This window comes from Meriones unguiculatus, chromosome 15 (genome assembly GCF_030254825.1).
Source record: "Meriones unguiculatus strain TT.TT164.6M chromosome 15, Bangor_MerUng_6.1, whole genome shotgun sequence".
In the NCBI taxonomy this organism is placed as follows: domain Eukaryota; kingdom Metazoa; phylum Chordata; class Mammalia; order Rodentia; family Muridae; genus Meriones; species Meriones unguiculatus.
The window spans coordinates 525,586-541,598 of NC_083362.1; the positions used below are offsets into that span (position 1 = coordinate 525,586).

The 16,013-nt window shown below is 55.2% G+C and overlaps 1 protein-coding gene across 3 annotated transcripts in view; it reads left to right on the forward strand.

The window, feature by feature from the left end:
* Positions 1–2,997: 2,997 nt before the first annotated feature.
* Positions 2,998–16,013, forward strand: part of Myl10 (myosin light chain 10) — a 56,382-nt gene continuing 43,366 nt past the window's right edge. The window contains exons 1-6 of one of the 3 annotated variants that reach the window (XM_021651483.2): positions 3,014–4,011; positions 5,736–5,950; positions 7,416–7,659; positions 8,621–8,678; positions 12,314–12,433; positions 13,052–13,124. Coding sequence is in view for 2 of the 3 variants with exons in the window: in XM_060367900.1 (XP_060223883.1) it covers positions 12,383–12,433 (51 nt within the window). In the remaining variant the exon portion in view is untranslated. Of the gene's footprint in view, positions 4,012–5,735; positions 5,951–7,415; positions 7,660–8,620; positions 8,679–12,313; positions 12,434–13,051; positions 13,125–16,013 lie in introns of all 3 variants that reach the window. The other 2 variants (XM_060367900.1, XM_060367901.1) reach the window with 2 other exon arrangements.

Consider the following 16,013-nt stretch of genomic DNA (forward strand, 5'->3'; position numbering starts at 1 on the left):
TTACTTTTTCTTTTTTTTTTTCCTTCTTTTTCTTTCTCTTGAGATAGGGGTCTCACTAAATTCCCTGTGCTTGCTTTAAACTCATTGTGTTGCCCAGGCAGGATTTGAACTCTTGCCTGAGTTTCCTTAGTAGCTGAAATTCAAGGCTTGCACCAACAGGCCCAGTTTTCTCTGGTTATATTTTGGAACCTAAGATATTTCTAAGGTGGGTATTGAGTGTGGAGTTGCCTAAGCTGCTGAGGGAGATGAAGCCCCTGAGAGAGAATGTATGACATAACTTAGTAAAAGATTCAGTTCCAGGTCTTTATGTCCCAGAACCCCTGAGTGCATCTGTTGGGGGGCCACTTTAGAAGTGCTTTCAGACTTAGTGGGAAAGCACCTGGAAAATTTGTTAGACATCTAATGCCCGGAGGGTTGTAAATGTGGCTCAGTGGGAGAGAGAGCCCCTGCCTAGAGTTCCCCAGTGAGGGGCTGGGGTGTGGCTCAGTGGTCACCTGCCTAGAATCCCCCAGTGAAGGGCTGGGGTGTGGCTTAGTGGTAGAGCCCCTGCCTAGAGTCTCCCAGTAAGGGGCTGGGGTGTGGCTCAGAGGTCACCTGCCTAGAATCCCCCAGTGAAGGGCTGGGGTGTGGCTCAGTGGTAGAGTCCCTGCCTAGAGTCCCCCAGTGAGGGGCTGGGGTGTGGCTCAGAGGTACAGCGTTTATTTAGGAGGCTGTGGTCTCTGTACTCTGTACCTGGTGGGGGACTGGCTGTGGTATGTTTGAGTTAAATTCTGATGCCTGGGCTCCTCCCTCCACTCAAGCAACTCAGCACCCTTCCAGGAGGCCAGCATACTAGCAAACCTCCCAGTAGTTCTTAGCTGTATCCCCTGTGAACAGGAATCAGCCGGTCACTGTTTGCAGGCATCCTGTGAGCCTAGTGAAGCGCGAGGCTCTGAGGAGGGAGAGAAGCCTTGCAGGAGGTCCTCGTCTCTGCTCCAGGATTCTGCGCAGGTGAGGGATCCCACAAGCCTGAAGGAGTAATTAGAGAACAATGCGAGACAGCCTGTAATTAATTGTTAGCTGCTTGCTCCCCCTCGTGCTGCTTCGCCAGCCCTAGGAAGGGAGAGACAGAGAAGACAGAAACCCAGGTTAGTAACGATCCCACGCAGCATGCAATGCCTAGGGGTCTACGTGGTCTCACAGCCCTCTTCCCGGCCCTGTGGAGCCACAGTAGAGCACAGCGTTCAAAACTATTATTATTATTATTATTATTATTATTGAGACAGGGTTTCTCTGTGTAGCCCTGGCTGTTCTGGACTCAATCTGTAGACAAGGCTGACCCAGAACTCAGAGATGCACCTTCCTCTGCCTCCCCAGGCTGGGATCACAGCGTGCTCCAGCACCTGGCCACCTTCAACTCTTGATCCTCTTGTCTCCATCTCCTAAGTGCTGGGATTACAAACCCTAGTCTATGAAGTACTGGGGATGGGCATTGAACCCAGGGTCCCTGTGTCCTGGAAAAGCACTCTGCTAGCTAAGCTACATCTCCAGGCTTAGTTTTCTGTGATGCTCCACTCTGGAATCACAAAATGTTCATGACGGATGACTGCCCCGGAGCAGTGGGCAGCGAGCCGAGGCCTGTGGTCATGCCTGCAAGCCGCACACAGAGCTGGGGGTCGCAGGGACACAGAGCTGCACTGTTCGTTCTGGTCAGCCCGGCCACTCGGTGAGTTCAAGGCTGGTCTGGGGCACATGACACTCTGTCTCTAATAACCAAAACCCCGGCCAAACCAAAATCATCTCATCCAGATCCAGTACCAAATTTTGCCTGGAAGCATATCAGGCAGATGGGCCAGGGGGCAGGTGCCCCGGAACTGGGCTGTTCTGCTTTTTCAGAAGGGAAGATTCGAAGGGCAGGAGAAGAAAAAGAGGGAGTGGTGAGTGACAGCTCAGAGACAGGAGAGCCGTCCAGAGAGACTTTAATAAGTCCTGTAATTACTCCACAAAAGCAGATCGCCCCGTCTCTCCACGCGTCGGGATGCCTACCCACACAGATGCCCCTGGGAGCGGTCTAGGGAAGAAAAGAAGAAATCAGGTTTCCCATCTGCTGGCCGTTCTGGAGCTACAGGCTCTCTCCCGGGAACTGGACACTAGAAGGGCCAAAGAGATGACTTAGCCCTCAGAGCCTGTGCCACTCAGTGTGCGGATGGAATTCAGATCCCTAGAACCCAGCTGTGTGCCGAGTGGGCATGACGGCTCCCGGGCAGTCCCAGCTTCTGACAGGGGCAGGGATCCCGTGCAACAGGCCAGGGACTAGCCACGCCAGTGAGCTCTGGGTTTGACTGAGAGACCTTGCCTTCCTGAGTTGGGGGCATAGGGGTTGAGCATGACTCCCAGCAGCAGCCTGTGCCTCCACGTGCGTGTATATGCACATACGTGTACATGCATGAACACTGCATGTAGACACCTGAAAACGGAAAACAAAGCCAAAGCTGCTTCTGAAACCTCAGAGACCCAGGAGGTGGGTCAGCTCTGTTTGTATCAGCAGGTGTCAGACCACGCCGCCCGCTAGGGTCAGGAGGACACTGCCGCCACCGCTAGCGGAGGCCTAGCCCCACAGGGTCAGGAGGACGGTGGGACCCACTGCCTGCGGTACCAGGTTGTGTGCTGGGTGGTTCCTCCCGAGGCCTCGTAGAGTTTGACCTCTCTTGGACTCCGGCTGGGAACCTCAGAAGCGCCCTCCCGTCCTGTGAAGGAGCAGTGCACCCCGAAGGGACTCACCCGACCTGGCCTCCAAGCTGCCCCAGGAAATGGTATCCCAGCCCTCTCCCTCGGCATGCACTAGACCGCAGCTCCCCAGCCACGAGAACAGATTAACCGTGGCGGCTCCGGCCTGCTGCTGCAAACTTGGAGTCCCAGCTGAGGCAGCCAGAGACTTGCAAGTGAGTCTGGGCCACAGAGGGAGCTTAGAGCAAGCTGGGCTATGTATCCTAAAAAGTGAAGAGAAGCTGGCTGTGGTGGTGTGCACCTTTAGTCTGAGCACTTGGGAGGCAGAGGCAGGTGGATCTCTGTGAGTTCGAGGCCAACCTTGTCTACACAGTGAGTTCCAGGATAGCCAAAGCTGTTACACATAGAAACCCTGTCTCGACACAACACACACACACACACACACACAGTAAAAAGAAAAGTCAGGAAGTGGCTCAGTGCTAGAATGGGGAAAGGAGAGTGTGGTGGGTGACTGGAAGACACTGAGGATGGGGTCTGAGTCACCAGCTCATGAGGACCTCTGAGAGAGACTGCCATCAAAGTCACTAGGGCCAGAGCCCGGGCCTTGTGCAGCCAGCCAAGTCTGCTGTCCATCGAGAAGACACAGCGAAACCTGGAGGGGAGTCTCGAAGGAGACCCTCCACAGTTCACCGTCTTGGGCCTCACTGGGAGGGGAAGCAGATTTTCCGATAGCCAAAGGGCAGGGTTCGACGGAAGGTCTGTTTCTGCTCGGCTGCCCCGGGCCGGGCCGGGCTGGCTTAAGCGTATCTGAGGAGCCCTTCCCACCGAAAGCACTGGAGCGCTTCCCCAGGGCCTGGAGCTGGCCTCTGCTCTGCTCAGCCCCTCAGGAGAGCAGCAGCCATTCTGCCTGCCAGAGTCAGGGGCTGAAGACAAGACTCTGAACCAAAATAGCTCTTTTCCATAAACAAAGCTGCTTTTCATTGGGGAGAATGTAAACAGGCAGATGCGTTAGAGCCACACCATCCGGCAGCACTGTCGCCGGGTGCGCTGCGGGGAGGTAGGCCTGGGAGGCCCGAGCCCAACAGCCGCTGTCTGGCCGCCGGATCCAGGAAGGAGCTGGGCTGCCAGGGTCAGCTGGGAGCCGGGCACGCGGCTCTGTCCGGGAAGTTTGGGTGCCCGGCTGCCGGGAACTGAGAAGAGTGTCCTGGCTCCCGAGGAGCAGCGGCTCTGGTCTTGCCCAGTGAGGCCCAGCATTTGAGGGAATCTTGTCCTTCTTCTCTTCAAGGTCACCATTCCAACTCGCAGGTAGGGTCTGCTTCCGTGAGCTGGTAGCACCTTCTGTCCGGTTGTGGGTTCTGTTTTGTTCTGTTTTGTTTTGTTTTTAAGAAAGTGTTTCACAAAGTAGTCCAGGCTATGTAGGCCGTATAATAATCTGGACTCATTATTTAGCTGAGGATGATCTTGAACTTCCGATCTTCCTGCCTCCACCTCCTGCGTGCTGGGATTACCTGTGTTCTCTGCCACTCCTGACTTACTGTTTTTATCTCCTCTGTCCTCTGAGGCTCAAGCCTAACCCCCCAAGCCCCTGGTTCCTGTGCCCCTCCCTGACTGCCGCCTGTCTCTCCAGTCTGCTCCTGCTCAGTTCCTCAGCCTCCCAGCTCTGCGCTGCCCGCTGCCTCACCCACTGCTCTTTCCTCAGCTGGGCCCGACTTCTGCTTCCTTCTCCACAGCCCCTCAGACCACCTGGCACAGTGAGTCCCGAGGTGCCCACAGGAAGCCGAACTGTCAGCAGGGCTGGCCCGCCCTCAGCCTGAGGCTGTTTGCCCCGGGCTGGCTCCTTGTTTGGAGAGCGGGGACAGGGTCTCTTGGATCCCAGGCTGGCACTCACCGGGGAGCCAAGGATGGCTTTGATCCTCCTGTCTTTTCCCCTGAGTGCTGGTGTACAGGTATGACCATCTGATTTTGGGGACGGAAGCGGGGCTTCGTGCATGCGAGGCCAGCGCTCTGCCCACTGATGCCACCCTCAGCTGCAGGTCGCCACCATCAGGCACAACAAGGCCTGAGGCGCTCCACAGCCGGGCAGAGCCCCATGACGCACACCTAGCGTTCCCTTACACAGTTTCTATTTTTAAAATTTATTCATCTTCTTGAGTATGTATGTGTGTGTGTAAGTAAGGGACACACATGCCAAGGCACACGTGTGGAGGGCAGGGGACAATTAGGTTTTTGTTTTATTTTGTTTTTCTCTTCTTACTTTTTAAATCTTTTTTCGTGTGTGTAGGTGACAGAAAGAAGTGTGTGTGTGCGTGTGTGTGTGCATGCTCGCATTGAGGCAGGCTCCCTCATCACACCCAGAGCTCGCAGACGTGAGTAGTGTCACTGGCCGGCTCTACGATGATCCCGTCTCCCTGTGAAGGGGCCCTAGGTGAGCTGCCACACGCAGCCCCATGCTGGCTCTGGGGCTCTGAGCCGCATGCACCTTTGCACGCTCCGGAGCATCCCCTGGCCTGTCAGGGAGGGTCTCACCAACCTGCCCACTCTGGCCTTGGGCAGTCACTGTGCACTCCAGGTCTTGACCTTTGCCCCTCCTCCTTTGGCTTCAAAGCGGCCGGGGGACAAGCCTGTGCCCCAGCTCGGCTCAGCACACCTCTTCCTCCGCAGCTAATCGGTGCCAACCCTTTCTCTACACCAGAAGGGACAAAGAACGCCAGCCGTGGCCTTGCTGGGACAGAGGCCGAGCGCCCTGTCGGGGTTGCTGTGCTGTGAGGGAACGCAGCGATCAGAGCAGCCTCCGAGCAAAGTGTTTATCTGGCTGATTCTTCTGTATCACTGTTCATCACTGAGGAAGTCAGGGCGGGAACCCGGAGCAGGAGCTGAGGCAGAGGCCACGGAGGGTGCTGCTCCCTTAGAGAACCCAGGACCCAGCCCGGGGATGGCACACGCACAGTGGACTAGGCCTCTGCATCCCTCACTAATTGAGAAAGTTCCGTCTAGGCTTGCCTCCTCTAAACTAGGCTCCCTCTTCCCAGGAGACTTCAGCGTGTCCGCTGACAGCAGACGGAGCAGCACACGGAACGGTGGCAGCAACCGTGAATAGGTCACTGTCGGCAGGCTCCTCTCCAGCCTCACATGGCTCCCGAGTGTTTACTCAGGAGTGAGCTGCTGAGGAACCTCTGGGACCCTCAGGCGAGTCGGGCAGCGGCCCTCAGCCTGTGGTCGAGATCCCTTTGGGGCTTCACAGCAGGTACGTTACGGTCACAGCAGAGCAAGTCACAGCTATGGAGTAGCAGACGTGGTGGGGTCACGCACAGGAGGAGCTAAGTCAGAGGCCGCAGCAGTGGGGAGGCCGGGGACCGCTGCTCTGGTGGCTCCCTGGGGAACGGGCTCACTTTTGAGTTTACCGCTTGACCATAATACTGAGACTAAAAACTGAGTTTGGGCCAAAAGAGGAAGAAAATTCATTCTATAGCTAACACGAAGTGCTGTGGGAAGCACAGGAGGCTTGCTCCCCTGCACGGATGCCAGAGAACAGGCATTTTGCACTTGCTCTGAGCTGTGTCTCAAAGTGATGTTCCAGGTGAGCAACCTAGGCCCTGAGGTGAGTGAGTCCACTCCAAGAGACACTGTGACCCAGCCAGCACCTCCATGCCAAGACATCAGCTCTTGGCCAGAGAAAGAAAGACTCTGACTCCTTTCACCAGGGAAGGAATCAGAAACCCAGTGCTGTGGACTGGAGATACAGAGAGAGCCCCTGCCTAGAGTTCCCCAGTGAGGGGCTGGGGTGTGGCTCAGTGGTAGAGCCCCTGCCTAGAGTTCCCCAGTGAAGGGCTGGGGTGTGGCTCAGTGGTCACCTGCCTAGAATCCCCCAGTGAAGGGCTGGGGTGTGGCTCAGTGGTCACCTGCCTAGAGTTCCCCAGTGAGGGGCTGGGGTGTGGCTCAGTGGTCACCTGCCTAGAATCCCCCAGTGAGGGGCTGGTGTGGCTCAGTGGTAGAGCCCCTGCCTAGAATCCCCCAGTGAGGGGCTGGGGTGTGGCTCAGTGGTAGAGCCCCTGCCTAGAGTCCCCCAGTAAGGGGCTGGGGTGTGGCTCAGTGGTAGAGCCCCTGTCTAGAATCCCCCAGTGAGGGGCTGGGGTGTGGCTCAGTGGTAGAGCCCCTGCCTAGAGTCCCCCAGTAAAGGGGCTGGGGTGTGGCTCAGTGGTAGAGCCCCTGTCTAGAATCCCCCAGTGAGGGGCTGGGTGTGGCTCAGTGGTAGAGACCCTGCTAGAATCCCCCAGTGAGGGGCTGGGGTGTGGCTCAGTGGTCACCTGCTAGAATCCCCCAGTGAGGGGCTGGAGTGTGGCTCAGTGGTAGAGCCCCTGCCTAGAATCCCCCAGTGAGGGGCTGCGGTGTGGCTCAGTGGTAGACCCTGCCTAGAGTCCCCAGTGAGGGGCTGTGGGTTTCCATCAATGGTAGCATGTTTTTGCCTATCATCCACAAGGTTCAATCCCCAGGGCCCCTACTCCCGCTCACCCCCCCCCCACGTGAGTGACAGAGTAATTAGCATTGCCCAGTGGAAGCTGTCCTGCCCTTCACTTGGCTTCATTCCTAGCTTCAGTGACATGATCCTGACCCCTCCACCTTCCATTTAGCCCCTGAGGGAGCTTGAAGCAAATCTGGTGTCACAGCTGAGCTGAACAGATGATTCTGAGTTCAACTGTGGCTTCCTGTAGGGGCTACGGGGTCCTCACGATCTTCTTCAAGGATCAGCCTGGAAGACCCACCAAGAGGCAGCAGCGGTTTGCCCAGTGGAGACCCCACCGTGCTCTCCTCCCAGGAAGTGGGGCCAGGTCTGAGGTGTGGCCCTCTGCCCCCCCAGGCCATTGGTGACCCCAACCTCCTCCTCCTCCACCACCCTCCCCCTGGCAGCAGGAAGGCGGGCCTGCTATCTGCGCTCTCATCTAACTACCCCCAGAGGTAATTGCTTGGGTTTTCTCTGACACCCTGAGATTTCTCTCCAGGGCTGTGCCCAACTCACCCTAAAGAGCAGGAGCCCGGAGACAGCTTGATTGCCACACCTGGACAGTCCCCCGTGCCCCACCACAACGTGCCCAGGCTCTGAGACAGCGCGAGTTTATGACGCGTCCCATCACGGCTCTTGCACAAACTCGGAGTGTTGAAATCCCCAGCCGATGAGGACACTGCTGAAACAACCTGTCATCTCAGCACTTTCCCTGTCATTAACCGGCCCTTCCAACCCCAGAGCTCTTACAGCAGGGAGGGGCTGGCAGCCGGGGGCTGGGGCGGGCCTGCTGCCAGGGCAAGCTAGAGGGTAGTCTAGAACCGGAGGGTGCTGCCAGACGTGGGGGTCATCCCTGTAACTCAGAGCTGAGGTGAGGCCCAGGCCAGCCTCGGCAACTTCGTGAACACTTTCCCAGACAAAGCAGCGTGCGGGCTGCGGAGAGCAGTGTTCCTTCCTGGCCCCTGGGCTCGGAGTCAGCCTAACATTTAGCCTTGACTTTTGAGATGGTCGGGCTGGAGAGGTGGCTCAGTGGCCAACGACACTGGTTGCAGCCGGGCATGGTGGCACACGCCTATGAGGCAGGGGGATCTCTGTGAGTTCGAGGCCAGCCTGGGCTACAAAGTGAGTCTCTCCAGGACAGCTAAGTCAAGGGTGCATGGAGAACACTGCTTGCTCTTCCGGAAGACCGGAGTTCCGTCTCCAGTGCCCAAGCGGTGGCTCCTTACCAGCTGTCTCAGCAGGGTTCAATGCTCTCCTCTGGCCTACACAGGCCTGGTGCACAGACACACATACATGCAAAATGTCCCTACACACAGTCATACTATGTAGCCCAAGCTGGACTCGAACTCATGACCCTCCTGCCTCAGCCTTGTATTACTGTAATAACAAGACTGAGGCACCACATCTTACTTGCAGGAGAGAAATGTCAATCATCCAACCAGACTGCTTGTTCCCTCAGAAGCTGAGGCTAAATGTATGTATTTGTTTTACTTATTATTTTGGGAACAGAATTGTTTAGAATAATTGCGTGGCCTCAGGTTCAGGATCCTTCCTTCAACCCTTCATTGCGTATGTTAGCTATTTCTTCTTCTTTCTTTTAAAAACATTCATTATCTTGTGTGTCGTGTGTGGGCACACCGTGGCACGCATTCAGGGTCAAAGGATGTCTGGAGCTGGTTCTTCCACTACCATGTGAGTTCTGAGGCTTGACTTGGGCCTGCAGGCCCAGTAGCCACGCCCCTTATCTGCCAAGCCACCTGCCAGCACCCTGCTGTTCCTTAGAAAAATTGCCTGGAATCCCAGCAGATTCCAGGAGGAGAAACCAGGGGGATGGCTGTGAGTTCAAAGCCAGCCTGAGCCACACATTGAGACTGTATCTCAGAAAAATATTCCCTCAACCAGGAGTGCTGGCACATCCCTGAAATCCCAGCACGAGGGAGGTAGAGGCAGGAAAATCCGGATTTGAGGCCAGCCTTTGGATAAGTGAGACCGTGTCTTGGGAGCAGAGCAGCCGGGCTGGGGAGATGGCTCATCCATAGATCCATAGAGGTGATTGCTGTAAAAGTGGAGCTGAGTTCCGTCCCTGTGACCACGCAGAGGTGGACGGAGAGGACAGTTCTACCGAGCGGTCCTCCGCCCTGCACAACTGTACCTGGTAACACACACACACACACACACACACACACACACACACACCAAAACAACAAAACACAGGCTCCCCTGAAAAGTGTTTGTTTGAGTCCAGAGCCAGCTCTGCTCTCCGCAGGAAACCCTGCAGCGGTCTCCCGGGTGCTGGCTCGCCACGCCTACACCGCACACCCTCTCCTCCAGGAGCAGCAGCCACTGCTGGCGTCACCGCAGCCGGCTTCACCGGCTCTGTTTAACGGGACCACCTTTTTTCTTCCCTTCTACAAGGATTTATTTAATGATACTTTAAAAATTAATTAACTTATACCTTTTTTTTGCTTTTCTGGTCAATGTCTCAGGCATTGACCAGAAAAGTTCCTCATTTTAAATAAGTTAAGATTTTTAATGCATTACTCGGGTGTTTGGTCTGTTTGTACATCTGTGCGCTGCATGTGTGCCTGGAACCCGAGGAGACCAGAAGAAAGTGCAGGACCCGGGACTGCAGGTAGAGACACCTGCGGGCCTCCACGCGGCCTCTGTAAAAACAGCCAGTGCTCGCCACTGCAGAGACATCTCTCGAGCTCTGCTCAATTTAAACACAAGATTCATTTATTCTTATTATTTGTTTAATGTACATGTGGGCATGTCTGTATGTTTGAGGGTTTGTGCACAAACGAACAGTTGTTCTTGGAGGCGAGAGGTGTTGAATCTCATGGAGCTGGAGTTACAGATGGTTTGGGGCTTCCAGTGTGTATTCTGGGAACTAAACTCAGGTCCTTGCAGAGCCATGTGTGCCCTTAGTGGCTGAAGCATCTCTCAGCCCCTTCGACAGCTTGTTTCTGTCTATATGCCACAGCCTCCTTTTAAAGCCTATTACATGTTCTAGTTTATTTTCAGTGCAGAAGCTAGAACCCAGTGCTTTGTGCATAACAGGCAGGTGCTCTATCACCGAGCCAACCACCGAGCCACACCCCAGCCCCTCACTGGGGGATTCTAGGCAGAGGCTCCTCAGCTGAGCCACACCCCAGCCCCTCACTGGGGGATTCTAGGCAGGGGCTCCTCAGCTGAGCCACACCCCACTCCTGCTTCATGCTTCTATGTTAAGCTGGAACCTCATAGCCTGACACAAAGCCTCTTTAGGAACTGGCTGTGGCTCATCCTTCTCAGCACTCCCTTTCCTTCCCATCTTCTGTCTCATCACCAGCCTTTCTCTGAACACTTCCTTTTCTGGAGACATCATCCCTCCTTCCTTAGCTCATTCCTCCCTTCCTCAGCTACCACACATAGGAAGTCCATACTTAGGCATCATTTCTTGTACCCTAAGGGCATGTCTGAAGCATGCTGGGGAAAGGGCACACCCCATGGCTTTTCCTTGATGTTGGTAACTTGTCAGCCATCTCCTGTGACTTGTGACACAAGTCTCTGTCCCCCTGCCCAGGGCTGTGAGTCCCTCCAAGGCAGGGAGCCATCTCTGCATCCATCAAGCCTAGCATATGGTAGGTCAGCATTTATAGAATGAAGAAAAAGTCATGTCCCAGGCCCATGAGTTCCTGTGACCCTGTGTGCCTGCTGTGTGCCCAGCCATGTGTACAGCTGTGTGTTGGCACTTGAGGACCTGACTAAAAGGAAGTCAAGCTATCTATGGTGGGGCTTGACAATGACTTTCAGACTTTGCACCATTCTATCGTGTAAATAAGAAGGGCACTCTCGGAGAAGGTGGTCTCCCCAGGGTCACACAGCTGCTATTCTCAGAGCTAGAATTTACAGACAAACCTGTGGAACGCCTGAGCTCAGGCACCAGGTGGCGGTGGCTTCGGCCTCTTCGCCTCTTGGCGTCTGGCTGAGGGGTGAGCTCAGAGGAGCACCAGGGCTTCCAGCAGGTCCTGGTGGCTTTGCGTGACTCTTCTTAGAGAACAGCCCTGCTCCCAGGCCCGCCTCTTTGGGTGTTTCTCTCCCAACTAAAAGAGCAATAAAAGACTCGGTAATTGGAAGACAAAGGCGTCTGCCTGCCTAGTCCGCCCTAAGGAGACTGCCGGTAACTTGGGTGTGATCTCACCCGGTGATTCAGACTAGGAAATTACCACCTTCCGAGTACAGGTGTGTGCAAGCTGCCGGCAGGCGGAGTGAGCCAGCCAGCATTTGATACAGGCCGTAAAAGCCAGACCTGTGGCGAGAAGGCCCTCCAGGCCTCCTCTCCCACCCAGCCTGCCCACCCCGGTGCCACCACTGGGATGCCCAGCCCCCTGCGGCCCCCACGGCGCTCCTGCGGCCTGCCGGGCTCACTTTGAGGCAGCTGCGTGTCATAGCGGGGGTGGAGAGGCTGGATGAGGCTCTGCCTCAGGTCAGCAGCAGAACCAGCCACGGCTGGAGAAGAGGCCCGAGAGCTGTCTGGCCATCTTGTTGATGTTGGGAGCCTTCTTGACCAAGGCTTCTTTGGTCGTGTGTCTGTGTGTAAGTGTAGGCCATGTGCCCCGGAGCGCGGGTGCTCGGGGCCTGTGGCGACAGCGCTGGAGGTGGACGTAGACGGTCGAGAGTGGCCTCCTGTGGGTGCTGGGGGTTGAAGTGAGGGTGTCTTCAAGAGCAGCACGGTTCCTAACTGCTGAGCCCACTCTCGAGCCCCAGGGTGGGCCCCTGGGATTCCATCGATCGCAACAGAAAAGCCAGAGCTGCCCTGATGTGTGTGTGTGTGTGCGCGTGCGCGCTCCTCAGCCGATTGTCAAGGTATCAACTAGGACATGCTGGTCTTGGGGACAAGTCTGGCAGGTGAGGGGAAGCCCTCCCTGATGGCTCTGTCCTCCCCTCCCCTGCCACATCCAAGCGTCCTTAGAAACCGCAGGGAGACCCTTGGCTTTGAGGCTCCCGAGAGCCAACGTTACCCCCAGGCTGTGACCGCAGCCTCCCTGACGTGCGATGGCTCTTAGAGCTCCCAGCCCTGGTCTCAGGACGGTGGATATTCTTTCTTTCTTTCCTTCCTCTTTTTAGTGACCCACGTGGCTCGAACCCTCCACAGTTCCTCATTTCCCACTTCCCCTAATTGAGGAGAAGCTTCCTATGAACCCAAGATGGCATTTAGGGATAAGCAGACCAGCAGCTAAACACCAGGTAAGAGCATTTATGCTTGCTGACAGGGCGCTCACTAACTCTAACGTCATTACAGAACACGCCCTGCCCTGTCTCCACGTTGCCGCTAACACACAGACGTCACTGAAATCCCATTTCTGCCCGTCCACTGCTCCCTAGAGAAACATTTAATTAGTTCCTTGTCTTTCCTTGCAGGATTTCGTTATGCAAATGAATAAGGCAAAATCTATTTGCATGCACGGCCATTGTTTTGTTCCCTCTACCAAAGCTGTATCTGGAGAACTGTTGGGCATTGGGACCAACAGAGATTCCTCCCCGCTTCTTCCTCCTCCCCCGTCCCCATCTTCCTCCCCATCTTCCTCCTCTTTCCCTCATCCTGGAGGAGCAGCTGCATACTATTCCACACTCTCCTCCGACCCTTTCACACAGGTCTGACCCGCTGGGAGGCCGCCAGGTTTTCTGTTGGCATGACTCGCAGCTTTGATGAATAAGCCTGTTCCTACATTACTTTTCACATGCACAAGGGATGTCTCTGGAGTGCATTCCCAGCATCGGGGTCGGTAGGCCAGGGAGTGAACACGTCTGTAACTCAGATAAAAACTACCAAATCACTTTTCACCCCTGCTTTGCTTTTCCTAGGCGACACGGAGAGCACACCTTCCCCACGACGGGCCTCGCTGCCTCGTTATTAAATTTATGCCTGTCTGATAAGGTGAGGGACGGTCTTCTGAGATCGTTTTAATTCCTCTTTCACACTCTGGGGGATTTTTCTTTGTTTGCTTAGGACCTTGTGCCTTCCAGGCAGGGGCTCTCCCACTGAGCCACACCCGGCCCCTCACTGGGGGACTCTAGGCAGGGGCTCTACCACTGAGCCACACCCCAGCCCCTCACTGGGGGATTCTAGGCAGGTGACCACTGAGCCACACCCCAGCCCCTCACTGGGGGATTCTAGGCAGGGGCTCTACCACTGAGCCACACCCCAGCCCCTCACTGGGGAATTCTAGGCAGGTGACCACTGAGCCTCACCCGGCCCCTCACTGGGGGTTCTAGGCACATACTACAGGCCCTCATCTTCCTCACAAGGCGAGTGAGCTGGAGGAGTCACATGTTTTATTGCTGCTCTTTTCCTTGGAATGCCACGGCTGTGTTCTCCCCCAGTCATTTTTTTATTGGATTAGTGGTCTTTAAAAAATTAATTCTCTCTCTCTCTCTCTCTCTCTCTCTCTCTCTCTCTCTCTCTCTGTTCATGTATGTGTTTGTGTGTGTGTGCTCCCTTGGGAGCCAGAAGAAGGGTGAGCAGTTACGAGCTGCCTGACTGGCTGCTGGGAGCTCTGCTCTCAACTGCTAACCTTCTCTCCAACTGTGTCTTAGTCATTCATTTGTCTGTTTGTTTGCTAATGTACATTGGTGTTTACCTGCATGCATGTCTATATGATGCTGTCGGATGCCCTGGAATTGTTGCAGACAGCTGTGAGCTGCCATGTAGGTGCTGGGAACTGAACCCGGGTCCTCTGGAAGAGCAGCCAGTGTGCTAACCCCTGAGCCAGCTCTCCAGTCCCCAGCTGTGTTGTAGGCACCATGGCTTTGGGAGGAGGGGCCTCAAGGCAGGAACCTCATGGTAGGAACCAGGGCGGAGGCCATGGAGGGCACTCCTACCTCCTTGCCCTGTGTCCACTCCGCCTGCTTCCTCATAAACTCAGGACCACCTGCTTGGAGGTGGACCCCCCCTAGCGACTGGGCCCACACAAGTCAATTGCCCATCCAGGGGTCATTCTCCTTTTTCTTTTTAGATTTATTCATTATTTATTTATTCATATAGTGTTCTGCCTGCATGTGTGCCTGCAGGCCAGAAGAGGGCGCCAGATCTCACTGTAGATGGTTGTGAGCCACCATGTGGTTGCTGGGAATTGAACTCAGGACCTTTGGAAGAATGGCCAGTGTTCTCAACCTCTGAGCCGTCTCTTCAGTTCTGCGGGTCATTTTCTCAGTTGCCTTCGTTCCAAATGACTCTAAAGTGTGTCAAATTGACATAAATCCATCAGGTCTTTTCTTCTTGTCCCCTAGAAACTCTTTACATATGAGAGAGAAGAACTTTCCTCTGTGATATGAGTTGTGAGGGTTCTGTCCTCTGCTTACGGTGCTCCTTGTCACATAAAAGATTTACGGTTGTTATCATCCTTATTATCTTAATTGCTCATCTCTTCTCCTTGTAAGCTCTGAGTCCTCATTGGCCGGCTTCCCCTGCTGCTGTTGTGAAGGGATCCATTCATGTTTTCTTCTGGCTCTTGTGTGGTTTGAGCTCTTACCCCTGAACCTCCCATCGGGCTGGACCAGGCACAGCTTCTCTGTCAGGTTTTTCTTTTGACACGGGACCTCAGTCTGCAGCTGTGTTTACCTCGAATTCAAGGCAATCCTCCTGCCTTAGCGACCTGAGGATAGGATTATATTTTCATTTGATTTTTAGAGACAGGGTTTCTCTGTGTAGCCCTGGCTGTCTGGGAACTTGTTCTGTAGACCAGGCTGCCCTGCCTACCTCTGCTTTTGACTGTGTCTGTGTGCCTGTGTGTGTGTCTGTCTGCCTGTGTGCGTGTGTTTGTGTGTGTGCCTGTATGTATGTTTGTGTGCCTGTGTGTGTGTCTGTGTGTCTGTGTGTGTATCTATGTGCCTGTGCCTGTGTGTGTGTGTCTGTGTACGCACACGTGTAGAGATGAGCATGGGTATGTGCTTACCATCGCATACATGCAGAGATCAGAGCAAGGATTCTTCTACCTTGTCTGAGCCAGTCTCCATTTTGGTTTCCGACTTGAACCAATCTGGAGTCACCTGGGGTCAGGGAGTGGGACCCTCATTTGAGGAGTCAACTCTGCACCGGCTGTGGACCAGCTGTAGACCAGCTGTGGGCCAGCTGTGGGCCTCCGTGGACCAGCTGTGGGCTGGCTGTGGGCCTCTGTGGGCTGGCTGTGGGCCTCTGTGGACCAGCTGTGGGCTGGCTGTGGGCCTCCGTAGACCAGCTGTGGGCTGGCTGTGGGCCTCTGTGGGCTGGCTGTGGGCCTCTGTGGACCAGCTGTGGACCAGCTGTGGGCTGGCTGTGGGCCTCCGTGGACCAGCTGTGGGGATTTTCTTGAGTGGTGGTTGCTGTGGAAGGCCAGCTCCCTGTGGGCAGGGCTCCTCTGGGCAGGGGGTCTTTAGCTGTTGAAGAAATCAGGTTGAGCCTGGTGAGGTGGCGCAGGCCTTTAATCCCAGCACTCTGGAGGCAGAGGCAGGTGGATCACTGTGAGTTCAAGGCCAGAATGGTCTACAAAGCAAGTCTGGGACAGTTAAGGCCACACAGAGAAACCATTTTCAAAAACCAGATTAAAAGAAAATTCGGGTTGAGAAGGCCAGTAAGCAGCATTCTGCCGTGGTTGCTGTGGCAGCTCTTGCCTCCGGGTCCCAGCCCTGCCTTCCCTGGACGATGGACGGAAAGCTGTTGGCTGAAACGAACTCTTCCTCCCCAGCCTGCTTTATCACCTGGAGAGGAGAGGCAGGGTCTCTCGTTTGCTGAAGCATACCGCAGGCTAGCCTTTCCCATGGCTGTCCAGGGCTCTCCTCTCTCCATCTC